A 23,608-nucleotide genomic window follows, 5' to 3' on the forward strand; every position below is an offset into this window, starting at 1 on the left:
TACTCTAAAGTTATTTTTAAAAACTTGCTATGTGCAAGTACTGAGTTCAAAATACTATCCTAGTGCTTGCATACTAATGATCGAAATCCAAATCCATTATAATTAAATGAATTACCCGACAAATATTTAACCAGTTTGCCAATTAATTTTATATTTAGAATATGACTTCCAGTGAATATTTAATAATACTTTATGGCTCATTCGATTTAATGGCTATTTACAGCAAATACATCTGAGTTGGAACCCTCTATTGTAAAAAGTGTAATGTAATGTTTTTTCAGGGAACCTGTTCTGTGAAGAGGACGACTAATATACTGTACTGTCACATTCATTATCTCCAGAAATTTTGCCCTACAATCCAGGTGGGCAATGTCGCAGCACGTTTTTTAATGTCTGAATAAAGAATTCTATATATTACCAACTTTGTGTTCTGTGCACTGCCTAGAATTTGGCCTAGATAAGATGTACACTTATTTGAAGTCCACTGTCAAATAGTTATTAATAATGCACCATATCAATGCAGCTTTATTCATATGACATCCTCATTTTATTTTTGGAATTCAACAATATGCAATTTGTCATGTACAAAGAGACCAAAATTAATGCTTCTCTTGGTGCTTGTGTTTGTTCACATATCTGTGACTATTTCGATATTTTTATGTTCAACAGGGCTTCCAAGATCTGCGGGATTAGAACCTGCTTCCTTGCTTGCTTCATTGCTTGTATTGTTATTGAGGAAATCTTCACAGTTCATTTGTACCATCATATCGATCCTCTCAGCCACACAATGTGCCGTTAGGCGTGCCTCGGGATCATGGTCCCAACATTCTACGATAGTATCACACAGGAAATGCATGCCCTGTAAACGGAACAATAAAAACACCTGGTAGTCGCCACAATGTCAGAAAGATAATATTATTGACATACATTCACTTACGGTTCATACAAATTAATTTTAATTGAGGCCATACTTATATAAATTCCAATAACACACTTATTAACTTTACGTGGAACAACCATATTCATAGATCATTCTATAATAATTCGACAATTAAGTATTCAATCTGTTACTAAACGAAGTTAAAATATTTTGCTTATATGATTTACTGAAATATCCCAAATAATTACCATATAGAAGATACTTCTATTGTTCAGATCCTAGTAGATTAAAACCAACCTCCCACATTTTAATATTGTTAAAATAAGCTCCCTTATCTTTATCTTGAAATCATGGACCAATGGAAATGTGGGCCTGTGATTCTGCTGTTGGACTAAGAAAGCCAATTTGAATTGCAAGAACCTTCCCATGAATGTGACCATGTTCAGCCCCAAACAGTTCAAAATGTTACAAATAAGATGTGTCTTAAAAAGGGTTGAGGGGGGGGGGGGGGGCACTTTCTCCAAATAATGTTTAGAGAAACATTTACCTCAAATTGCTCATTTTTATTTCTTTTACAGTCCCAATGAGACTTGTCTTTTTAGTCTCCTTTTTCTGCAGGAAACTTCCAGGCCAGGTGTCCTTCCTGGGATGGGGCTCATTTGGCTACTCTCCCCATCTGCAGCTTTTAAACCCATTAAACAATCAGTCAGTATGTCAAAATTGAAGTTTTCTCATAATAAAGTGAAAGTATTCTCATCTGCACCCCTAGACCATTTGAACAGTCATTTGGTATCTCAGAAATGCACATCCCTCATAATATACTGAAAATATTCTCAGGTGTGGGGGCTGCCCCTGTACCTTCTAGGAAGCACTTGAGAACAAAGAGGCAACACATTTTTAAAAACTGTGGTTAGGAAAACACCTGCTACCCTAAAGTAATGGATCCCTGCAGAGCTATAAAAATAAACAATCTGATTGCACTCTTTGAAGCTGCCACAACCTGTCAATCAGAAAGTGTTCAGCCGGTAATGGATTGTGAAATTGAATGTAAACAATCCAGTTCAAAGCTTTCAGCCTTCTAGCCATACACACAGACTTGTAACCTCACATGGCAATAAAATTGACTGTGCCAAAACCTCTTCAAAGGCTTCCGCCACTTTAAAGGAATAAATTTAACCTTCATCTCATAGGCCGTTAAACTTGGCACACTGACAGACTTTTTAAAGGGTCTAGGGGGACAGAGGAGAACAGCTTCACTTTATTATTGGAAAACTTTAATTTTTACATACTGACTGACTGTTTAATGGGTTTAAAGGCTGCCAATGGGGAGAGCAGCCAAACAAACCCCATCCCAGGAAGGAGCCCTGACCTGAGCCCCTCCAGCCCAGCGCAAGCTGCCTGACCCCACCTCTCTTGAAGGACCCCCTCAGCATCCTGGTGGCAAATGTTGGGAAGGTACTTACCACTTTGGAACCCCATGGACTACAAGCCACCAGGTCCACCTTCCTCAATACTTGCACCAATTCATGTCAGTAGGGGGGGGGGGGAGGGGCAGCGAATCCCAGCTGGCTAATGACTGGTGCTTCCTGCTCGTCAGTGACATGTTAAATAGTTCTAATGAGCTTTTTGCATGGTCCATAAGACATAGGAGCAGAATTAGGCCACTTGGCCCATCGAGTCTGCTCCGCCATTCAATCATGGCTGATATTTTCTCATCCCCATTCTCCTGCCTTCTCCCCATAACCCCTGATCCTCTTATTAATCAAGAACCTATCTATCTCTGTCTTAAAGACAGTCAGTGATTTGGCCTCCACAGACTTCTGCGGCAAAGAGTTCCACAGATTCACCACCCTATGGCTGAAGGAATTCCTCCTCACCTCTGTTGTAAAGGATCGTCCCTTTAATCTGAGATGGTGTCCTCTGGTTCTAGTTTTTCCTACAAGTGGAAACATCCTCTCCACGTCCACTCTATCCAGGCCTCGCAGTATCTTGTACTTTTCAATAAGATCTCCTCTCATCCTTCTAAACTCCAAGAGTACAGACCCAGAGTCCTCAAACATTCCTCATACGACAAGTTCTTCATTCCAGGGATCATTCTTGTGAATCTCCTCTGGACCCCTCTCAAGGCCAGCACATCCTTCCTTAGATATGGGGCCCAAAACTGCTCACAATACTCCAAATGGGGTCTGACCAGAGCCTTATAGAGTCTCAGAAGTACATCCCTGGTCTTGTATTCTAGCCCTCTTGACATGAATGCTAACATTGCATTTGCCTTCTTAACTGCCAACTGAACCTGCACATTAACCTTAAGGGAATCGTGAACAAGGACTCCCAAGTCCCTTTGTGCTTCTGCTTTCTGAAGCATTTCCCCACCCTGCCGAGTCAGGGTGAGAAGCCCGGCTGGGACGTTGCTAAACACGCTATAGCGATGGGTCTGCTGCCCGGCACGATTCTGGCCCAGAATGGGCTCTGTTTTTTTTGGTTAGATCGCACCCTAAATTTCTAAAAGCCATTAAGATAGCAGGATGCCTTTCGTTGGAACAAAGATTTCACGTGCGGGAAATAGATTAGAACCATACTTGGGAAAACTGGAGGAGAATTCTGAAAGCCCAGAAGAGCCACTTCTAAAACAATAGTAACAAAGGTAAGAAAGGAAAAGGGTTAGGAAAGGTAGGCCTGCACGCTTTTAATGTGAAGTCAGGGAGATCACTCATTCCCCACATTCATTTAAGTATATATTTTTTAATACCTAATTTGTTAGAGTCTAATATGCAATAACCTTTTGGAGAGTCTGTTCAGCAGTTTGTAGACTGGGTTTTCCTGAGTTCATCAGGTGCTGATGCTTACTGCCTCTGAGCATACCATTATTGCAGTGAAGGCTGAGAACAGGCATTGGGCCCCTTACTTGCATTCACAAAGCATCTGTTCAGGCATGGCCCCCCACCCTGATGCCAATTTGTTTTGCTATACTAATATAGTGCACTTCCAGCTCTTAATGTACTATTCCTGCACACTGTGTCAGAGGTTTATGAGGCAGGTGTGGTGGCTAAAAAAATAAGTGCTTGCAAGATTGATTTTCTAGGTTCAAGTCTCCGGTGTATCCCTGACTCAGAAATGAAGATCATGGGCGGGATTCTCCGACCCCCCCGCCGCGTCGGAGAATCGCCGGGGGCTTGCGTGAATCCCGCCCCCGCCGGTTGCCGAATTCTCCAGCACTGGATATTCGGCGGGGGTGGGAATCGCGCTGCGCCGGTTGGCGGGCCCCCCTCCCAACGATTCTCCGGCCCGTGATGGGCCGAAGTCCCGCTGCTGGAATGCCTGTCCCGCCGGCGAGAATCAAACCACCTTTTGAACGGCGGGACAAGGCGGCGCGGGCAGGCTCCGGGATGCTGAGGGGGGGGGGGCCCCCACGGTGGCCTGGCCCGCGATCGGGGCCCACCGATCCGCGGGCGGGCCTGTGCCGTGGGGCCACTCTTTTCCTTCTGCTTTCGCCATGGTCTCCACTATGGTGGAGGCGGAAGAGACCCCCTCCACTGCGCATGCGCGGGGATGCCGTGAGCAGCCGCTGACGCTCCCACGAATGCGCCGCACGCAAAGTAATTTCCGCGCCAGCTGGCGGGACACCAAAGGCCTTTCCTGCCAGTTGGCGGGGCGGAAATCAGTCCGGCGCGGGCCTAGCCCCTCAAGGTGAGGGCTCAGCCCCTCAAGATACGGAGAATTCCGCACCTTTGGGCCGGCGCGATGCCGGGTTGATTCGCCCCGTTTTTGGCGCCGGTCGGCGGACGTCGCGCCGATTGCGGAGAATCCCACCCCATACCACTGACATCAGGCTAATCACCCTGGGTATTCTCCCTTCAACCTCTCAGCCTAATCTGTATGTCATTTATTCATGTTTTGGTTCCTTTGATATATCACAGAAACAGAATCACCGAAAAATATATGCGGAAAATGCCCTTCGGCCCATCGAGTCTGCACCACCGCATGAAAGGCACCTGATCTGTCAATCCTAATCCCATTTGCCAACAACAGAATCACAGAAACATACAGTGCAGAAAAGGCCCTTCCTCTTATACGTGTTAGATCAATTCACCCAGTTATATGTTGCAAATTGTGAGGCAGAGCAGGTCCAAAAACTGGTGTCCAGTGTGCATTATAACCGCAGAAAAGCACTTTAAATTGAATATTGTCATGCAATGAACTGTATGGCCATCAATTATGATTTTACTGTTCAGAAGATGCCAGGCCTTAAAAACCTAGCAGTAATAGTGCCAAACATATTGATTGTCATGGAGGATGATGAACGTATTTGAAAAATGGTGTGGGATTATCATATTTTCTGGACAAGCAATACAAATAATGAGTTAGTTCAATAGCAGAAATGTCTATGTTAGCAAGGAGCATACTGATTCTACAACATACATTTAACATTACCCTTTCCTTAATACACAGAAAATGGCACAAACTCTCAAAAAGTCATAAAATGATGCTGTTGTTCCTTCTGTAGTTGTCAAGTCCCTAAAATACGATTTTGTCTTACAAAGAAAGCTTGTGTTGGCAGAATTAATACTTGATTCTTTCTCATACTCATTACCTACTTTGTGTACCAGCCAGTTGCTGGGAATTTCAGGGCGACCTCTGTCCCGTAATACAATGTCCCTCATACTTTCAACACATGCATGCTCACGAACCTTTGAACCAAAAGGTGATTCATAACTTTTTACCTCTGTAAAAAATTTAAAAAGACGTTATTGTTTCATTTTCATTCTAACACAGCAATAGTCAGAAGCATCGGACGTTGCTATATTTTAGGCAAAACCCTGGTGTTTCTAGTAAAGCACTGTGAGACATCATTTTACAATAAGGAGTGCTATCTCAATGTAACTGTGCGAAGTCTTACAACACCAGGTTAAAGTCCAACAGGTTTGTTTCAATGTCACTAGATTTCGGAGCGCTGCTCCTTCCTCAGGTGAATGAAGGGGTATGTTCCAGAAACATATATATAGACAAATTCAAAGATGTCAAACAATGCTTGGAATGCGACCATTAGCAGGTGATTAAATCTTTACAGATCCAGAGATAGGGGTAACCCCAGGTTAAAGAGGTGTGAATTGTGTCAAGTCAGGACAGTCGGTAGGATTTCGCAGGCCAGATGGTGGGGGATGAATGTAATGCGACATGAATCCCAGGTCCCGGTTGAGGCCGCACTCATGTGTGCGGAACTTGGCTATAAGTTTCTGTTCGGCGATTCTGCGTTGTCGCGCGTCCTGATGGTCGCCTTGGAGAACACTTACCCGGAGATCAGAGGCTGAATGCCCTTGACTGCTGAAGTGTTCCCCGACTGGAAGGGAACATTCCTGCCTGGTGATTGTCGCGCAATGTCCGTTCATTCGTTGTTGCAGCGTCTGCATGGTCTCGCCAATGTACCACGCTTCGGGACATCCTTTCCTGCAGCGTATGAGGTAGACAACGTTGGCCGAGTCGCACGAGTATGTACCACGTACCTGGTGAGTGGTGTTCTCACGTATAATGGTGGTATCCATGTCGATGATCTGGCACGTCTTGCGGAGATTGCCATGGCAGGGTTGTGTGGTGTCGTGGTCACTGTTCTGAAGACTGGGTAGTTTGCTGCAAACAATGGTTTGTTTGAGGTTGTGCGGTTGTTTGAAGGCAAGTAGTGGGGGTGTGGGGATGACCTTGGCAAGATGTTCATCTTCATCAATGACTTGTTGAAGGCTGTGAAGAAGATGTCGTCGTTTCTCCGCTCCGGGGAAGTACTGGACGACGAAGGATATTCTGTCGGTTGTGTCCCATGTTTGTCTTCTGAGGAGGTCGGTGCGGTTTTTCGCTGTGGCGCGTTGGAACTGACGATTGATGAGTCGAGTGCCATATCCCGTTCGTACGAGGGCATCTTTCAACATATGTAGATGCCTGTTACGCTCCTCCTCGTCTGAGCAGATCCTGTGTATACGGAGAGCTTGTCCATAGGGGATGGCTTCTTTAATGTGTTTAGGGTGGAAACTGGAGAAGTGGAGCATCGTGAGGTTATCTGTGGGCTTACGGTACAACCGCGCAACCTCAAACAAACCATTGTTTGCAGCAAACTACCCAGTCTTCAGAACAGTGACCACGACACCACACAACCCTGCCATGGCAATCTCTGCAAGACGTGCCAGATCATCGACATGGATACCACCATTACACATGAGAACACCACCACCAGGTACACGGTACATACTCGTGCGACTCGGCCAACGTTGTCAACCTCATACGCTGCAGGAAAGGATGTCCCGAAGCGTGGTACATTGGCGAGACCATGCAGACGCTGCGACAACGAATGAACAGACATCGCGTGACAATCACCAGGCAGGAATGTTGCCTTCCAGTTGGGGAACACTTCAGCAGTCAAGGACATTCAGCCTCTGATCTCCGGATAAGCGTTTTCCAAGGCGGCCTTCAGGATGCGCGACAACGCAGAATCGCCGAACAGAAACTTATAGCCAAGTTCCGCACACATGAGTGCGGCCTCAACCGGGACCTGGGATTCACGTCGCATTACATTCATCCCCCACCATCTGGCCTGTGAAATCCTACCGACTGTCCTGACTTGACACAATTCACACCTCTTTAACCTGGGGTTACCCCTATCTCTGGATCTGTAAAGATTTAATCACCTGCTAATGCTCGCATTCCAAGCATTGTCTGGCATCTTTGAATTTGTCTATATATATGTTTCTGGAACATACCTCTTCATTCACCTGAGGAAGGAGCAGCGCTCCGAAAGCTAGTGACATCAAAACAAACCTGTTGGACTTTAACCTGGTGTTGTAAGACTTCGTACTGTGCTCACCCCAGTCCAACGCCGGCATCTCCACATCAATGTAACTGGTGCCGTCAACATTACCAAATAATATGAATAGTTCAAATGTTAAAATATTATTCTTTATAATAAGTAGCTGAGTATGTTTAACTGGTTGGAAGACATAATGGCTACAATTCACCAGTAGGGAAATAACATACTGGATGAATGGAAAGTGAAAGTTGAGAAGGCAGCGCCTGTCATTAATAACCTCTGCTGGTACAGGAATTGAACCCACACTGTTGGCGTCGCTCCGCATCACGAACCAGCCTTCCAGCCAACTGAGCTAACTGACCCCCAAGTGTCTTGCATGAGAACCTGTCTGATTTTAATTCCTAGATCTTAATTTTTCTCCCAAATGCTGATGCTGAAAATTGCACCCAATGGCCCTTTCAATACATTATTTAAAATCAAAAGAATTCAGGAGCATTTGACTCTCCTGTGCAGCTTGCTTTTCCCCCTCACTCAATTCCCCTGTTGACTACCATTCTTAACTCCTCCTCCCCTGCCTGAAATAGTCACATTTGCATCACCCCAAGTGCTGAGTCTTGTGCGAGTGTGCGCAGTAAGTTTTGGTCAGCTGCTAAACTGTGGGGGCATACCATTTAAATTCTGTCCTACTCTGGCTCCTTGTTCATCGGTAAATCAGGAAAAACTGTTTCCAACAGTTGGTGAGGGGATAGCCAGAGGGCCGAACTCTAAGATCATCGCTAAATGAAAAATGGTGTTATTTACTTCTACTTTGCACAGGGGACTGCTGGAACATAATCTTCTCAACAGTACTGGAAGCATAATCCATAATGACTTTTAAAAAGGAAATGGATAAATACATGAAAAATAAAAACTAAATGCAATAAAAGGAAAGGACGGAGATTGGAACTGAATGGGTGACTGAAAGCAGAGGTACCAAATGGGTGAAAGACTCTTTTCTATACTCCAAAACTCTATCATCTAGTACATATACTTTTACAAAAACCCAGCTGTATATGTGAAAGTTTGAAAAGCAGAAAGTGTTGGAAATAACCAGCAGGTCGGAAGGCCAATGCCTTGTCATCAAGCTGAAATGTTAACTCAGTTTAGTTCCCACAGACACTGCCTGCCTTTATATATTTAATTCTAGCTTTGTTTACTGGAGAGTGACCAGCAGTGCTTTTGTTCTTCTCTCTAACCAAGGCAAAATGTAATGCTACCTCTGCTGGGCTATGAGATCATCTAACCTAGGACAAGCATGAGATTCAAATCTAGTTTCTGCAACTCAAGTCGCACATCACACAGTGCAACCATAAACCATTGCATCTTAAATTGCCAACACCTTTGTTCATTTGTTTGCCTTATAAAAGTCACTGTACCTGCAAACAACTCCCAAAAGATGGTTGCTCAGGTTATTGGTTTCACTCTGTAGCTTTCCGTGCTTGGGTGGCACTGGAGGAGGAGTACATGGTGTCCGTCAGTAAATCTGAGGCCTTCTGTGACTCATATTTGTGACTAACATATATTTAAAATGTCAATTCAATCTTAGCGTTGCCTGTGTCAAGATTGCGTCACAGCAACAGATTGATCAACCGGAAACAGATTGTCTCGTTATTTTTTCATTGGCTGTTTGTGGGTCCTTGTTCTTTGATTGCTGCATTTTGCTACCTAACACTTCATAAGTAATCCATTGGTTGTAAAAATTCTTTGAGGTGCGCTGAGGGTAAATACAAGTTTTAATTTTCTTTCAATGCATGGCGCTGTAGTGTGGCGACTAGAAGATTTTCACAGTAACTTCATTGCAGTGTGAATATAAGTCTACTTGTGACACTAATAAAGATTATATCATATACATTGTATGACCGAAACTGAAGCCTTCAGTCTGAGGGCCGCAGGGGTGGAGTGGGCGAGTTGAGGGGTCACTATTCCATTTCATTGTTCAACAATATTGTACAAATGAAATTCCAATGTGATTATTTTTAAGTGCAATTTTTTTTGTCTTTTACGCATTGCCGACTGTATTTTAAAAATAAATTGCCCGTGCAGACGGGAGTCAGCTCTCTTAGAATCCTCCCCGTGTGTGCGTGCGTTTCCTCCGGGTGCTCCGGTTTCCTCGCACAGTCCAAAGATGTGCAGGTGAGGTGGATTGGCCATGATAAATTGCCCTTCGTGTCTAAAATTGCCCTTAGTGTTGGGTGGGGTTACTGGGTTATGGGGATAGGGTGAAGGTGTGGGCTTGGGTAGGGTGCTCTTTCAAAGAGCCGGTGCAGACTCGATGAGCCAAATGGCCTCCACTGTAAATTCTATGAAAAGTTCAGCAAGTAGAATTCAGTCTGCTACGATTGCGACTGCTAGAAAAATGAAACTGTCTAGTGGAAAATTAGTACCTATTAATTCTGGACATTAATTAGGGCCAGGTTTTACAGCTCCTCCCACCTGATGGGTTAGTACGGTCCTACCAAAGTAAATGGCAACTTAATTAGCCCGCCCACTTCACCGGAGGGGGGTTGGGGGTGGGGGGTGGGGGAGACAAGCTGTTGAATCACAGAATTTACAGAGCTGAAGGAGGCCATTCGACCCATCAAGTCTACACCGGCCCTTGGAAAGAGCACAGAGCACCCTACCCAAGCCCTCCCAGTAACCCTACCCAACCTTTTTGAACACCAAGGGCAATTTAGCATGGGCAATCCACTTAACCTGCACATCTTTGGACTGTGGAAGGAAACCAGAGCACCCGGAGGAAACCCACGCAGACATGGGAAGAACATGCAGACTCCACACAGACAGTGACCCAGCCGGGAATCGAACCTGGGACCCTGGAGCTGTGAAGCAACTGTGCTAACTAATATGCTACCGTGCTGCCAGTAGGGGGACTGTAAAATCCTGGTCAAGATTGCAAGTGAGGGCTTTTGGCTCAAATCCCAAAATGACGTTGTTTTCTCATCCAACTCCAGATCTTTGTAACATTGTAAAATATTCTTTTACTATCACTTTCTTGGGAAGCCTAGATGAGGACCCACTGTATGATGTATGATACCACAGCCTCATGACATCCATCACCATGGCTTACTCAGAGCCACTTGCAGGACATGGGGTTCCCTGTGGGAGTCTGCATGCAGCTGTGAATCCATTTCCCATCCAAATGACCGTTCTTACACTATTTATTGTTCATCTAGTAAAACACAGACTACTGCTGGACCTTTGCTGGATACAGTATTTTCTAAAATGGTAAAATGTTGGAACAACTTCACTGTTTTAACATTTTGGTGAGTTTTTGTCTGTGGGCATTTAGGAAAATACAACGTAAATGTTTTGTAAGCACAAAATATCTAATGATGATCCTTGGTTGGGCATTGTAATCGTACTTTTAGACGAGGTAGAATTCGCTCATCCACATAAATGAGATCAGGATCAAACACATCAAAAATTAATTTGCAAAATATAATTTTCAAAAAGCTCAAGCTTAGCTGTATATTTAAGTGAAAAATAGAAAGTGTGTAATATATTTTCATACTCCCCATGAGAAATTATAGTGACTAATGTTTGGATATATTACTTGTGTAACATTTTACATCAAGAGATCAGCTTTGCTTTCTCGGATTGTTCTAACAGGACATTACCTCAAGATGTCACTAAAGAGCTAAAATACAAGACATTCAATTGCAATTGAGGTATAAATAACTTGGCATTACAATGGGATCCAGCTGGATTCAATACACTTGAAGAGATACAGGCAATAGTTGCATGTAGCAAGATTGGCATATACAAAATAATTGCAAATTAATATTCCATGATAATAATACTTATGTTATTATTAATTGTACCATCGCTACATAGAAACAAACTGGCTAATATAGCCTGAAAATGAGGACCTTGTCATAAATTAGTCTGCAGTACAATTGGATATATGAATTATAAATCTAATGCAATTTAATGAAATCAAAAGCATATGTTCTCTGGAGTCCAACTTTCCTATAGATTACATCTTTTCACTCTTTTCTGAAGTATAATTAGAATTGTGGTGCTTATCCACAGTACAGAAGCAATGGTTTTTTTTTTCATTTACACCACTGGGTGGAAAAATGTTGGTAGCAGATCGGTTGCACGGTATACACCCCATTTGAGTTTTCTTTCAATTGACTTCCTTTAAAATAAACAACAGGAACTATGATCCCAGAAAGCATTTTAATGAGTTAACTGGCCTATAATCGGAAACTGTTTCATAGAATTAACAGTGCAGTAGGAGGCCATTCGGCCCAACGTGTCTACACCGGCCCTTGAAAGAGCACCCTACTTAAGCCCACACCTCCACACTACCCCTTTAACCCAGTAACCCCACCTAACCTTTGGACACTACGGGGCAATTTAGCGTAGCCAATCCACCTAACCCGCACATCTTTGGACAGTGGGAGGAAACCAGATCACCCGGAGAAACCCACGCAGACACAGGGAGAGCGTGCAGACTCCGCACAGACAGTGACCCAAGCCAGGAATTAATCCCGGGTCCGTGGTGGTGTGAAGCAACAGTGCTAACCACAGTGCTACCATGCCGCCGCCCTGTTAGCTGATATCAAAGAGAATCTTGCTGAGTCAATGGTAAATTTTCAAAGCATGAATCGGGACAATAGTGAAAATGGTGAAAAGAAATGAGAAAGATGGAAAATGGCAAAAAAATGTGGGATTTAAAGGAAAGAAATGCTAAATGTGGGATTTGAACCTGGGTCCCCAGAGCATTACTCTGGAACTTTGGTTTACTACTCCAGTGACATAAGTTTTTTTAATTAAATTTAATAATTAAAAAAATATATATATTTTATTGTCACAAGTAGGCTTACATTTATACTGCAATGAATTTACTGTGAAAAGCCCCTAGTCGCCACATTCCAGCACCTGTTCGGGTACACAGAGGGAGAACGTCCAATTCACCTAACAGCATGTCTTTCAGAACTTGTAAGTTTCTGTGAGATCCCCATTCATTCTTCTAAACTCTAATGAATATAATCCTATAATAAAGTTTGTTTCAATAATAATAATCTTTATTATTGTCACAAGTAGGTTTACATTAACACTGCAATTAAGTTACTGTGAAAATCCGCTAGTCACCACACTCCGATGCCTGTTCAGTTATAGTGAGGGAGAATTCCGAATGTCCAATGCAAATAACATGCACGTCTTTCAGGACTTGTGAGAGGAAATGAAGCACCCAGAGGAAACCCACGCAGACAAGGGGAGAACGTGCAGACTCTGCACAGACAGTGACCCAAGCCGGGAATCGACCCTGGGACCCTGGCACTGTGAAGCAACAGTGCTAACCACTGTGCCACTGTGCCGCCCATATAACCATATCCCTATTTTTCGTGAAATCACTCCTGAAGCGAGGTATCCTTTCCTCACAATTTTACAAAATGAAAATATCATTGGGTCTGGTATCCTTGCCATTGTTGTGGTCTGGTCCCGGCTCGTAATACCACTATGAGCAAGGCTAATTTCAGTCCCTCTGATTTCAATAACTTTGAGTTTCCTCAATAGGTACACTATAAAACTCTGCACTAAATGAAAGAAAGATGACTATAGGAGAATATTTGACCATGGTCCTTTCATGTGCAGTTAAGATATTACATTCCTAACTTTCAAGATATGGACTTTATTTAATGTGGGCTTTTGTAAGTGACCAAGGTGCTGCAAATATGGCAAGGGCAGGTTATCTTTTGTGATTTCTACACAGAAAAATAATTAAGCCAGGTCTCTGGAAACTTCTTAATATGTAAATGACCGTCGATGGAGTTACATCATTTGAAAAGGCCTGCAGGATGCATTGTGAATTTACATCTTCTATTGTCTGTGTATTTACCAAGACTCAAATGCAATTTCCCGCAGATCCGGTGTCTGTGAGCTCAAAGTTCATGAAATGAAATTAAAATTGCTTATTGTCACAAGTAGGCTTCAAATGAAGTTACTGTGAAAAGCTCCTAGTCGCCACATTCCGGCGCCTGTTACGGGAATCGAACCGTGCTGCTGGCCTGCCTTGGTCTGCTTGCAAAGCCAGCGATTTAGCCCTGTGCTAAACAGCCCCTCCATTCAGAGAGATGCCGAAAAAACAGTTTAATAAAACATAGAAAATAGGTGCAGGAGTAGGCCATTCAACCCGAATGCACCACCATTCAACATGATCATGGCTGATAATGCAAATTCAGTCTCCCACACCCGCTTTCTCTCCATATCCCTTGATCCCTTTAGCCGCAAGGGCCCTGTCCGGCCCCCTCTTGAATATATCCAATGAACCGGCCCCAACAGCTTTCTGTGGCAGAGAATTCCACAAATTCACAACTCTCTGAGAGAAGTTCTTCTTCATTTCAGACCTGAATGGCTTACCCCTTATTCTTCGGCTGTGAGCCCTAGTTCTGGACGTCCCCAACATCGGAAACATTCTTCACACATCTAGCCTGTCCAGTCCCACCAGGATTTTATATGTTTCTATGAGATCCCCTCTCATTCTTCTAAACTCCAGTGAGTACAAGCCCAGTCGATCCGATCTTTCTTCATATGTCGGTCCTGCCATCCCGGGAATTAGTCTGGTGAACCTTCGCTGGACACCCTCAATAGCAAGAATGTCCTTCCTCAAACTAGGAGACCAAAACTGCACACAATACTCAAGGTGTGGCCTCACCAAGGCCCTGTATAACTGCAGCAAGACATTCCTACTCCTATACTCAAATCCTCTCGCTATGAAGGCCAGCATGCCATTAGCTTTGCTCATCACCTGCTGTACCTGCGTGCCAAACTTCAGCGACTGTTCCACCAAGACACCCAGGTCTCATTGCACTTCCCTTTTTCCTAAACTGCCACCATTCACATAATAATCTGCCTACCTGTTTTTGCCACTAAAGTGGATAACCTCACATTTATCCACATTATATTGCACTTGCCAAGTATTTGCCCACTCAGCTAGCCTGTCCAAGTCACACCCTGCGGCCTCTTTGCATCCTCCTCGCAGCACACACTGTCACCCAGCTTAGTGTCGTCTGCAAATTTGGAGATACTGCATGCAATTCCTTCATCCAAATTATTAATGTATATTGTGAACAGTTGGGGCCCCAGCACTGAACCCTGTGGTACCACACTAGTCCTCTGAAAAGGACCTGTTTATTCCCACTCTCTGCTGCCTGTCTGCTAACCAGTTCTCTATCCACGTCAGTACACTACCCCCACTAATCTCTTGTGTGGGATCTTGTCAAAAACCCTTTGAAAGTCCAGATACACAACATCCACTGGTTCACCCTTGTCCACTCTACTGGTCACATCCTCAAAAGTTTCCAAGATTTTGTCAAGCATGATTTCCCTTTCGTGAATCCATGCTGACTTGGACCGGTACTGTCCCCACTTTCCAAGTGCTCAGTTATTTCTTCCTTCATAATTGACCCCAGCATTTTCCCCACCACCGATGTCAGGTTAACCAGTCTATAATTCCCCGTTTTCTCGCTCCCTCCTTTTTTAAAAAGTGGGGTTACATTAGCTACCCTCCAATCAATTAGAACTCATCCAGAGTCTATAGAATGCTGGAACATGATCACCAATACATCTACTATTTCTCGGGCCACTTCCTTAATTACTCTGGGATGCAGAGCATCAGGCCCTGGGGATTTATCGGGTTTTAATCCCATCAGTTTTCCCAATACGATTTCCTGACTAACAAAGATTTCCTTCAGTTCCTCCTTCATGCTAGACCCTCTGTCCCCTATTATTTCCTTCATTACAAACAGGTGTGAATAGCCACCATTCATCATCAATAACTCTGCCTAAACAGCCAGTCAAACCAAGAAATGCGAGGGGTCCAACTTTGTCTTCACTGCAAGGATTCTTCTTGACTGAGACTCGGCCACAATGTCATCCAGAAATCCAACTTCCATTCATCTCCAAAGAACCAGAGAAGCCATCCAGGTCTGAATGCCACAATTTAGACATTGAATGATTTAAAGCAGGCATTTTCAATGTGGGTGTTGCGACCTGCAGGTGGGTCACGGGCGGGTATCGGGAGGGTCCCGGAGCCGTCCATCGCGCCGTTGTGTGTGAATTCGGGGGCAAATGCCGGCTGCGAGCGGTTTTGAAAAGGTCGGACGTGACCAGATAAGAAAATGCAGGCGCACTGCACATGCGTGCCCGCTCATCGGTGCGAATGCACAGAACCAATCGAGAGCACCGCTTCGTCCTGATGTCAGTGCGCTGACCCAGGAGAAGATTTTTGTTTTAAATTCAATGCAATCTTCCTGCCTGAAGCGAGGCAGAGAGCAGGTCACGCAACCCGAACGCTGCATCACGTGCTTTGGGCGTGATTGTGAATCCTCCATTTTGTCAGCAGCAAACAAGTAAATGAGGACCAAGCAGGCTCATCTCTCGCACTAAAGGTAAGAGAAAAAGGTGGGTCGCGAATGTTGGCCGGCTTGGGTCGTGAAGGTCGGCCAGTTGGTAAAAATGCTTTCCCGGAAAAAAAGTTTGGAAAACACTGATTTAAACACATGGGCTGGGAATTTATGCCCACGGCGATTGGGTGAAAAATCCCACGAGAGGCCAAAAGTGAGATTCTCACTGGCGGGATCTCGCAGCCCAATCGCCCCCAGCTCCTGCCATTGACATAATGAAGTTTCCGTCCAGGAAGGCTGGAACCTCATTTAAATACATTTCAATGTCAATAGTGGGCTTCCTCACTGTATCGCTCCCCCACATTGGGAATTCCCCCTCGCTAACGTGAAGTCATGTCGGCAAGGTTTATAACAGGTTTTTAAAAACGTAAACCAGGCGAAGGTAACCAGCTGAGGGTGCACAGATGCATATGGCCCCCAACTGGTGCTCACTGCCGCTGCAGCCTGACACTGCTGGCTGGCAATGTTCCCCGGCACTTACCAGGAGGCTATGTCAGGGGGTAGTGTCAGGTGGGGGGGGGGGTGCTCCCCTGTCCTTGGAGGTGGGGGTCCTTTTGTGTGTCGGTGGGGCAGGTTCCCTTGTGCTTGGGTAGGGGGGGGGTTATTCCTCTTTTTTTAAAACTGGAGATCAGGGTGTCCTTTAAAACCGGCGTCTCAATCTCTGGACTCAATATTTCCAGCTTTTCCAGGCCTCATCTGCCATCATGACAGTATGGGACACACTGACAGGATTTTCTTCTTCTGGGTGCTGGCCAATATGACGGGAAAATCTGGCTGTGCAGTCAGTGAGCTTCATACTGCTTTTCTCGCCTTGACAGCACTTAGAAGCAAAAGAAGGAAAACCCCGCCTGTGATTTTGCTTCTTCTCATTCCTTAACAACCTAAGTATATGTTTCATGTTTAGAATTAAGCTTTCCTTTTGTGTGTGTCTGAGTGAGTGAGTGTTTTGTTGCATATACATTTTGGTGTGTCATGTGACTAAAAAACTGTAATTATTTGGTTTAAAGTGCCCAGGAAGCGTGTTTGGTGTCTATCCGTGAACATCACAACACTAAAAGGGGTTTTAAACATTCACTCTAAAATACACATCTTTTTGTGGACAACCAAGAGGTGAGAGGATAAAAGCAATTTATCCCACCATCTCTCTCCCGTCCGTAACAGCCCATTTGAACTCACTCTATTAAATAATCAGGAACAGCATTAGGAAAGCCAGTCAAACCAACATTCGTGATAAGACTTTGTACTTCTTTAACATCAGAATGTTTACAAGATTTAATAGCTTCTCTATTAGTTTAGCATGCGGTATAATTTTCTTTGGACAGTTGAATGAAAAAAAATTGATGGTCTGTCATTATTCTTACCTCCAATTACCTCACATCGAGAAGCCATCTCCCATAAAACCAAGGCCATTGAATAAATGTCCATCTGTTTAAATGACTCAAGGTCTTCTAGGTTAACACGGGATTCAAGAACTTCGGGTGCCATATATCTGGCAGTACCAACCTGTCCAACAAGATAACAAACTTCTGTTTCCTTAAGTAGTGGCAAAGCACAGTTACTCAACCAGTTACTGAACATTGAATGTAGTAAGGAAAAGTGACCACAATGGAATGGCACATTTTCCAAAGTCAAGCGTACAATCTTCAGATAAAAGCTTTTGAAATAGCACCCAAACATAAACTTTTATTCTTTGTTAAATGTATATTTTTTTCACTCTTTAAATCTCCTTGTATCACATCACATTTCCTTGTAGATGATGTTCTGAATAACTGTAGTTCCTAATCTGATCACATTGTAATTTCATTGAGATTAAACCATGCATAACCATATTTTGATACTCCAGTTGAAGAATTATTGTGTGTGCACTAATCTGATCTTCATTTCATAATAAATTAAGAGAAAAAAATTTAATGACAAGAAGTAAATACAATGGTTTAATATCTTGGGTCTTAAAAATAGCTCATTTTATATATGAGAGGAGGGGCATGCCGCTTGATTGACATGAATTTTTAAGAGGGGATTTTTTTTCTTGCTCACAGTACTCAGGTATTGTACTACCAGCTTACTGTAAACTCATATATAATTAAGCTGTTTTTCATTAAATTCAGAATTAATCAGTTTTTTGTAAATTTATGTCTTCACACAGTAGTAAATGCCGTTTCTGCGCAAGAACAGAAAATCCCGACAGTGCAGAAGGAGGCCATTCAGCCCATGGAGTCTGCACCGTCCCTCCGAAACAGTACTCCATCCAGGCCCCACTCCCTGCCCCATCGCCGTAACCCCACCCAATCTGCACATCAATGGACATTAGGGGCAATTTAGCATGGCCAATCCATCTAAGTTGCCCATCTTTGGACTATGGGGGGAAACCCGAAGGAAACCCACACAGTCACAGGGAGAGTGTGCAAACTCCATACAGACAAGGCCGGAATTAAACCCGGGTCCCTAGCGCTGTGGGGCAGCAATGCTAAACACTGTGCCACCGTGCTGCCCCAACATGTGCAAGGATTTTCATGTGAGATGGAGTTATCAGCCAATTATATATCAGTAACAATACATAAGGTGAAGCTGCTATTTCCTATTGTTTTGAAATGCTGATTGGGTTGTCAGCCTCCAGGGCTGGCCTGAACTCTCCAGGAATTGAACATACATCTCTACTGCTGTATGCAACCCTGGAGAAAAATCATCAGACTTTTAAAATGTTTTCTTTGTCTCTTTTTACAAGATATAAAAACATTAAAAATGGGAAACAAAAAGTGTGTTGGACTGACTTTCAAGCATCATCCAATTGGGTAATCATAGAATCTACAGTGCAGAAGGAGGCCATTCGGCCCATCGAGTCTGCACCGTAATGAGTCTTTTTGCTTTTCAATTGGCTTGTCGGCAGTGTGTTACAACAATGAATGTGTTGGCCAACAAATGGCTGGCGCATGGGGGAAAGTCTTGAGATGAAACCTCCAGGAATACATTTAATCACAGTTGTCAATCTTGAATTCTGAAGAGGGGAAAATGTGTTCAAAATGTGTTAGCTGAGTGAATGAATTTCCTGTCAATATTATCTCAAATAAATCCTCCACAATTTGCTCAACTTTATTTTAAAACTTTATTTAAAAAATAAGTAGTGGCCATAATGAAAGTTGGGGGTAAAAAGAAGATCCTTACTTTAATGTGAGTGTTATTTTAAAGTTTGAAGGATTAAGAGGTGTGGTACTGGGGACAGGCTGACAGAGGGAAAAAGACCTATAGGTTGAAAACAGGAACTATAGAATAAGGCCCAGGCCGGAATCAACATTGGATGTCTGCCAGACCATTCAAGGAAGCACTGAAACTCATTATCACTTTTTGGAACTTTAAGATCACCTAATTACAGTAGATATCACGTTTACACAAAAGGACAAAAAAATGCTCTAAATATGTAACTAAATCAAAGACAGTGGAGATCAACTTTGCAGCAGGAAGAACGATAAACAAAGAGGCCATCAGGCTCCATAATGGGCTAATAGCTGGTCAGACATGGATATTTCAGAGGACAATGGAACTTGATGAAATCATCCTAGCGAACCAGGAGTATCTTGTTTATCTCCATTAATGAGTTTAAGTCTCGATGAGACAATGGAACTCAAGCCAGGTGCGGGTGTGTCTCATGTCTCAGCAGTAGCAGAAGCTGGATAAAAGAAGGAACATCTGCACACATAGTCAGGGACAACCATCACGGTGAAGGAACCCTGCGGTTGAAGCTCAGAGAGGAGAGAAGACAACATCCACAGCCTCCTTTCCTCCTTCACTAGTGCAGATAATACCTGTGAGTCTGAGTCATATTCTATGTGACTGGTTTTGAAGATTGTAATACACAAATTGAATAGAGTTACAGTAGGCAGTGTGCATTTTCTTTTGTGTCAGTCTAAGCCAATCGAGCAGGGTCTTGATCAACAAAAGTTGAGGTGACTAGCATAGATATATTTAAGGAGAAGTTGGGTAAACACATAGGGAGAAGTTAGGTGTAGGATAGGGAAATGGGGTTAGATGAGTGGGAGGAGGTTCATAGGAACCAGCATGGGCCTGTTGTGCTGAATTACCTGTTTCTGCACCTTAAATATTACATAACATGTAATACTATGTAATAAAGAGGCTACCTAAACACTTCAAGGCAGACATTCTGCTGAATAAGCAGCAAGCGATTCCTACCAACACCTTACACCATAAATTACAGTGTGCATGAAGAGAATAACATTCCATGTGTCAGAGTAATAGTTATAATGAAGTGGGTGTAAAAGGTTTGGAGAGGGAAGGGAATATCATCAAATTGTGGTTTGGGTTGGGACCAATGAGAAACAGCAACAAAAACAACAATATGCATTTGTGCCTTTAACATAATAGAATATTCCAAGGGACTTCCGGGTGCGGCGATGACCAGCTAAGTCGCACGTTTCGGCAGCTCCCGGTGGAACGGACTTTTGGGCTCTTAATAAGAGCCCCAACGGCAATTTTAACGGCGAAAAGCACTGTGCGGTAAACCAGAAGGGAATCCCCCCTGGATACGGATGGAAAAAGGAGAGGAAAGTGGCCGGATTGCGGTGGATCCTTTAGAGCAGCGGCAAGGAAGGCAAGCAAAAACCAAGATGGCGTCGGAAGGTGGCAGTTTAATATGGGGCCCTGAACAACGAGTTTTTGAAACGCTGCGTGGAAGAGCTTAAAAAGGAGATGAAGAAGGAGCTGTTGGCCCCGATATTACAGGCGATTGAAGGGCTAAAAGATGAGCAAAAGACCCAGGAGCGGGAGCTTCGGGTCGTGAAGGCAAAGGCTGCCGAGAACGAGGACGATATACAGGGCCTGGTGGTGAAGACGGAGATGCACGAGGCACACGATAAACGATGTGTGGAAAGGCTGGAGGTGCTGGAGAATAATGCGAGGAGGAAGAATTTAAGGATTCTTGGTCTTCCTGAAGGTGCAGAAGGGGCGGACGTCGGGGCATATGTGAGCACGATGCTGCACTCGTTAATGGGAGCGGAGGCCCCGACGGGTCCATTGGAGGTGGAGGGAGCATACCGAGTGATGGCGCGAGGACCGAGTGCAGGAGAAATTCCCAGAGCCATAGTGGTGAGAGTCCTCCGTTTTAAGGACAGAGAGATGGTCCTCAGATGGGCAAAGAAAACTCGGAGCAGTAGGTGGGAGAACGCGGTGATCCGCGTATATCAAGACTGGAGTGCGGAGGTGGCGAGAAGGAGGGCGAGCTTTAATCGGGCCAAGGCAGTGCTTCATAAAAAGAAGATTAAATTTGGAATGCTGCAGCCGGCAAGACTGTGGGTCACATAACAAGGGAAGCACCACTACTTTGAAACGGCGGATGAGGCGTGGACATTTATTGTTGAAGAGAAATTGGAATAAGCGGGTTATTAAAAAAGAACGTTTGAGACAAAGTGGTGGGGCGAAGAGGGGGGAAAAAGGGGGGAGAGATGATTTTTATGTTGTTAATCCTGCGACCCGGTAACTTTTCTCTCTTCCACAGGTTGTGGGGGAGGGAGGAAGGGAGGTGGAGGAGCTGGGGGCGTTGGCCATTGGGGGCGGGGCCAAAAGGGAAGCGCGGGCTTTGTTCCCGCACTATGATAATTATGGTGGGAATAGGGAAGCAGGAAGGAGGGGGCGTCGCACGGTGCGAGCCGAGGTCACAGGGGGAAGCCGAGGTCGGCCAGAGTTTGCTGACTTCTGGGAGCAACATGGGGGGTGTAACTATGCTAGTGGGGGATCTAGCGGGGGGGGGGGGTGGGAGGGGGGATTTACTGGGTTGCTGCTGCTGGGGAGAAGGGGGAGCTGGTATGGGGTGGGGTGGGCGGGGCGGGAGGGCACCGCCTGGGGGGGACACAGCTGCGTGGGAACCGGGTGAGGAGCTGGATAAAAGGGGATGGCTAATCGACAAGGGGGGGGGTAAAGAGCCCCCCAACCCGGCTGATCACGTGGAATGTGAGAGGGCTGAACGGGCCGATAAAAAGGGCATGGGTACTCGCACACCTTAAGAAACTTAAGGCAGATGTGGTTATGTTACAGGAGACGCATTTGAAACTGATAGACCAGGTTAGACTACGCAAAGGATGGGTGGGGCAGGTGTTTCATTCAGGGCTAGATGCGAAAAACAGGGGGGTGGCTATACTAGTGGGGAAGCGGGTAATGTTTGAGGCAAAGATTATAGTGGCGGATAGTGGGGGCAGATACGTGATGGTGAGTGGCAAATTACAGGGGGAGGCGGTGGTCTTAGTGAACGTATATGCCCCGAACTGGGATGATGCCAACTTTATGAGGCACATGTTAGGACGTATCCCGGACTGAGAGGTGGGGAAGTTGGTAATGGGTGGAGATTTTAACACGGTGCTGGTACCAGATCGAGGTCCAGGACTGGAAGGAGGCCGGCAGCAGCCAAGGTGCTTAAAGACTTTATGGAGCAGATGGGAGGAGTAGACCCATGGAGATTTAGCAGACCGAGGAGTAAGGAGTTTTTGTTTTTCTCCTATGTCCACAAAGTTTATTCGCGAATAGACTTTTTTGTTTTGGGAAGGGCGTTGATCCCGAAGGTGAGGGGGACGGAGTATACGGCTATAGCTATTTCGGGTCACGCTCCACACTGGGTGGACTTGGAGATAGGGGAGGAAAAAGAACGGCGTCCACTCTGGAGAATGGACATGGGACTAATGGCGGATGAGGGTGTGTGTCTAAGGGTGAGGGGATGTATTGAAAAGTACTTGGAACTCAATGATAATGGGGAGGTCCAGGTGGGAGTGGTCTGGGAGGCGCTGAAGGCAGTGGTTAGAGGGGAGCTGATATCAATCAGGGCACATAAAGGAAAGCAGGAGAGTAGGGAACGGGAGCGGTTGCTGCAAGAACTTCTGAGGGTGGACAGGCAATATGCGGAGGCACCGGAGGAGGGACTGTACAGGGAAAGGCAAAGGCTACACGTAGAATTTGATTTGCTGACAACGGGTACTGCAGAGGCACAGTGGAGGAAGGCACAGGGTGTACAGTACGAATATGGGGAGAAGGCGAGCAGGTTGCTGGCCCACCAATTGAGGAAAAGGGGAGCAGCGAGGGAAATAGGGGGAGTGAGGGATGAGGAGGGAGAGATGGAGCGGGGAGCGGAGAGAGTGAATGGAGTGTTCAAGGCATTCTATGAAAGATTATATGAAGCTCAGCCCCCGGATGGGAAGGAGAGAATGATGTGTTTTCTGGACCAGCTGGAATTTCCTAAGGTGGAGGAGCAGGAGGGGGTGGGACTGGGAGCACAGATCGAAATGGAGGAAGTAGTGAAAGGAATTAGGAGCATGCAGGCGGGGAAGGCCCCGGGACCGGATGGATTCCCAGTTGAATTTTACAGGAAATATGTGGACTTGCTCGCCCCGCTACTGATGAGAACCTTTAATGAGGCGAGGGAAAGGGGACAGCTGCCCCCGACTATGTCAGAGGCAACGATATCGCTTCTCCTAAAGAAGGAAAAAGACC

At 45.0% G+C, this 23,608-nt stretch overlaps 1 protein-coding gene across 2 annotated transcripts in view; it reads right to left on the reverse strand.

Moving 5' to 3' along the window:
* Positions 1-524: 524 nt before the first annotated feature.
* tgfbr2l (transforming growth factor beta receptor-like) overlaps positions 525-23,608 on the reverse strand; it is a 146,083-nt gene continuing 122,999 nt past the window's right edge. For both annotated transcript variants that reach the window (XM_072473185.1, XM_072473184.1), the window contains exons 5-7: positions 17,485-17,626; positions 5,476-5,603; positions 525-859 (exon numbers count right to left, since the gene is read on the reverse strand). In XM_072473185.1, the coding sequence (XP_072329286.1) occupies positions 629-859; positions 5,476-5,603; positions 17,485-17,626 (501 nt within the window). In that variant the 3' untranslated portion in view covers positions 525-628. The remainder of the gene's footprint in view (positions 860-5,475; positions 5,604-17,484; positions 17,627-23,608) is intronic.

This window comes from Scyliorhinus torazame, chromosome 2, assembly GCF_047496885.1.
Source record: "Scyliorhinus torazame isolate Kashiwa2021f chromosome 2, sScyTor2.1, whole genome shotgun sequence".
In the NCBI taxonomy this organism is placed as follows: Eukaryota; Metazoa; Chordata; class Chondrichthyes; order Carcharhiniformes; family Scyliorhinidae; genus Scyliorhinus; species Scyliorhinus torazame.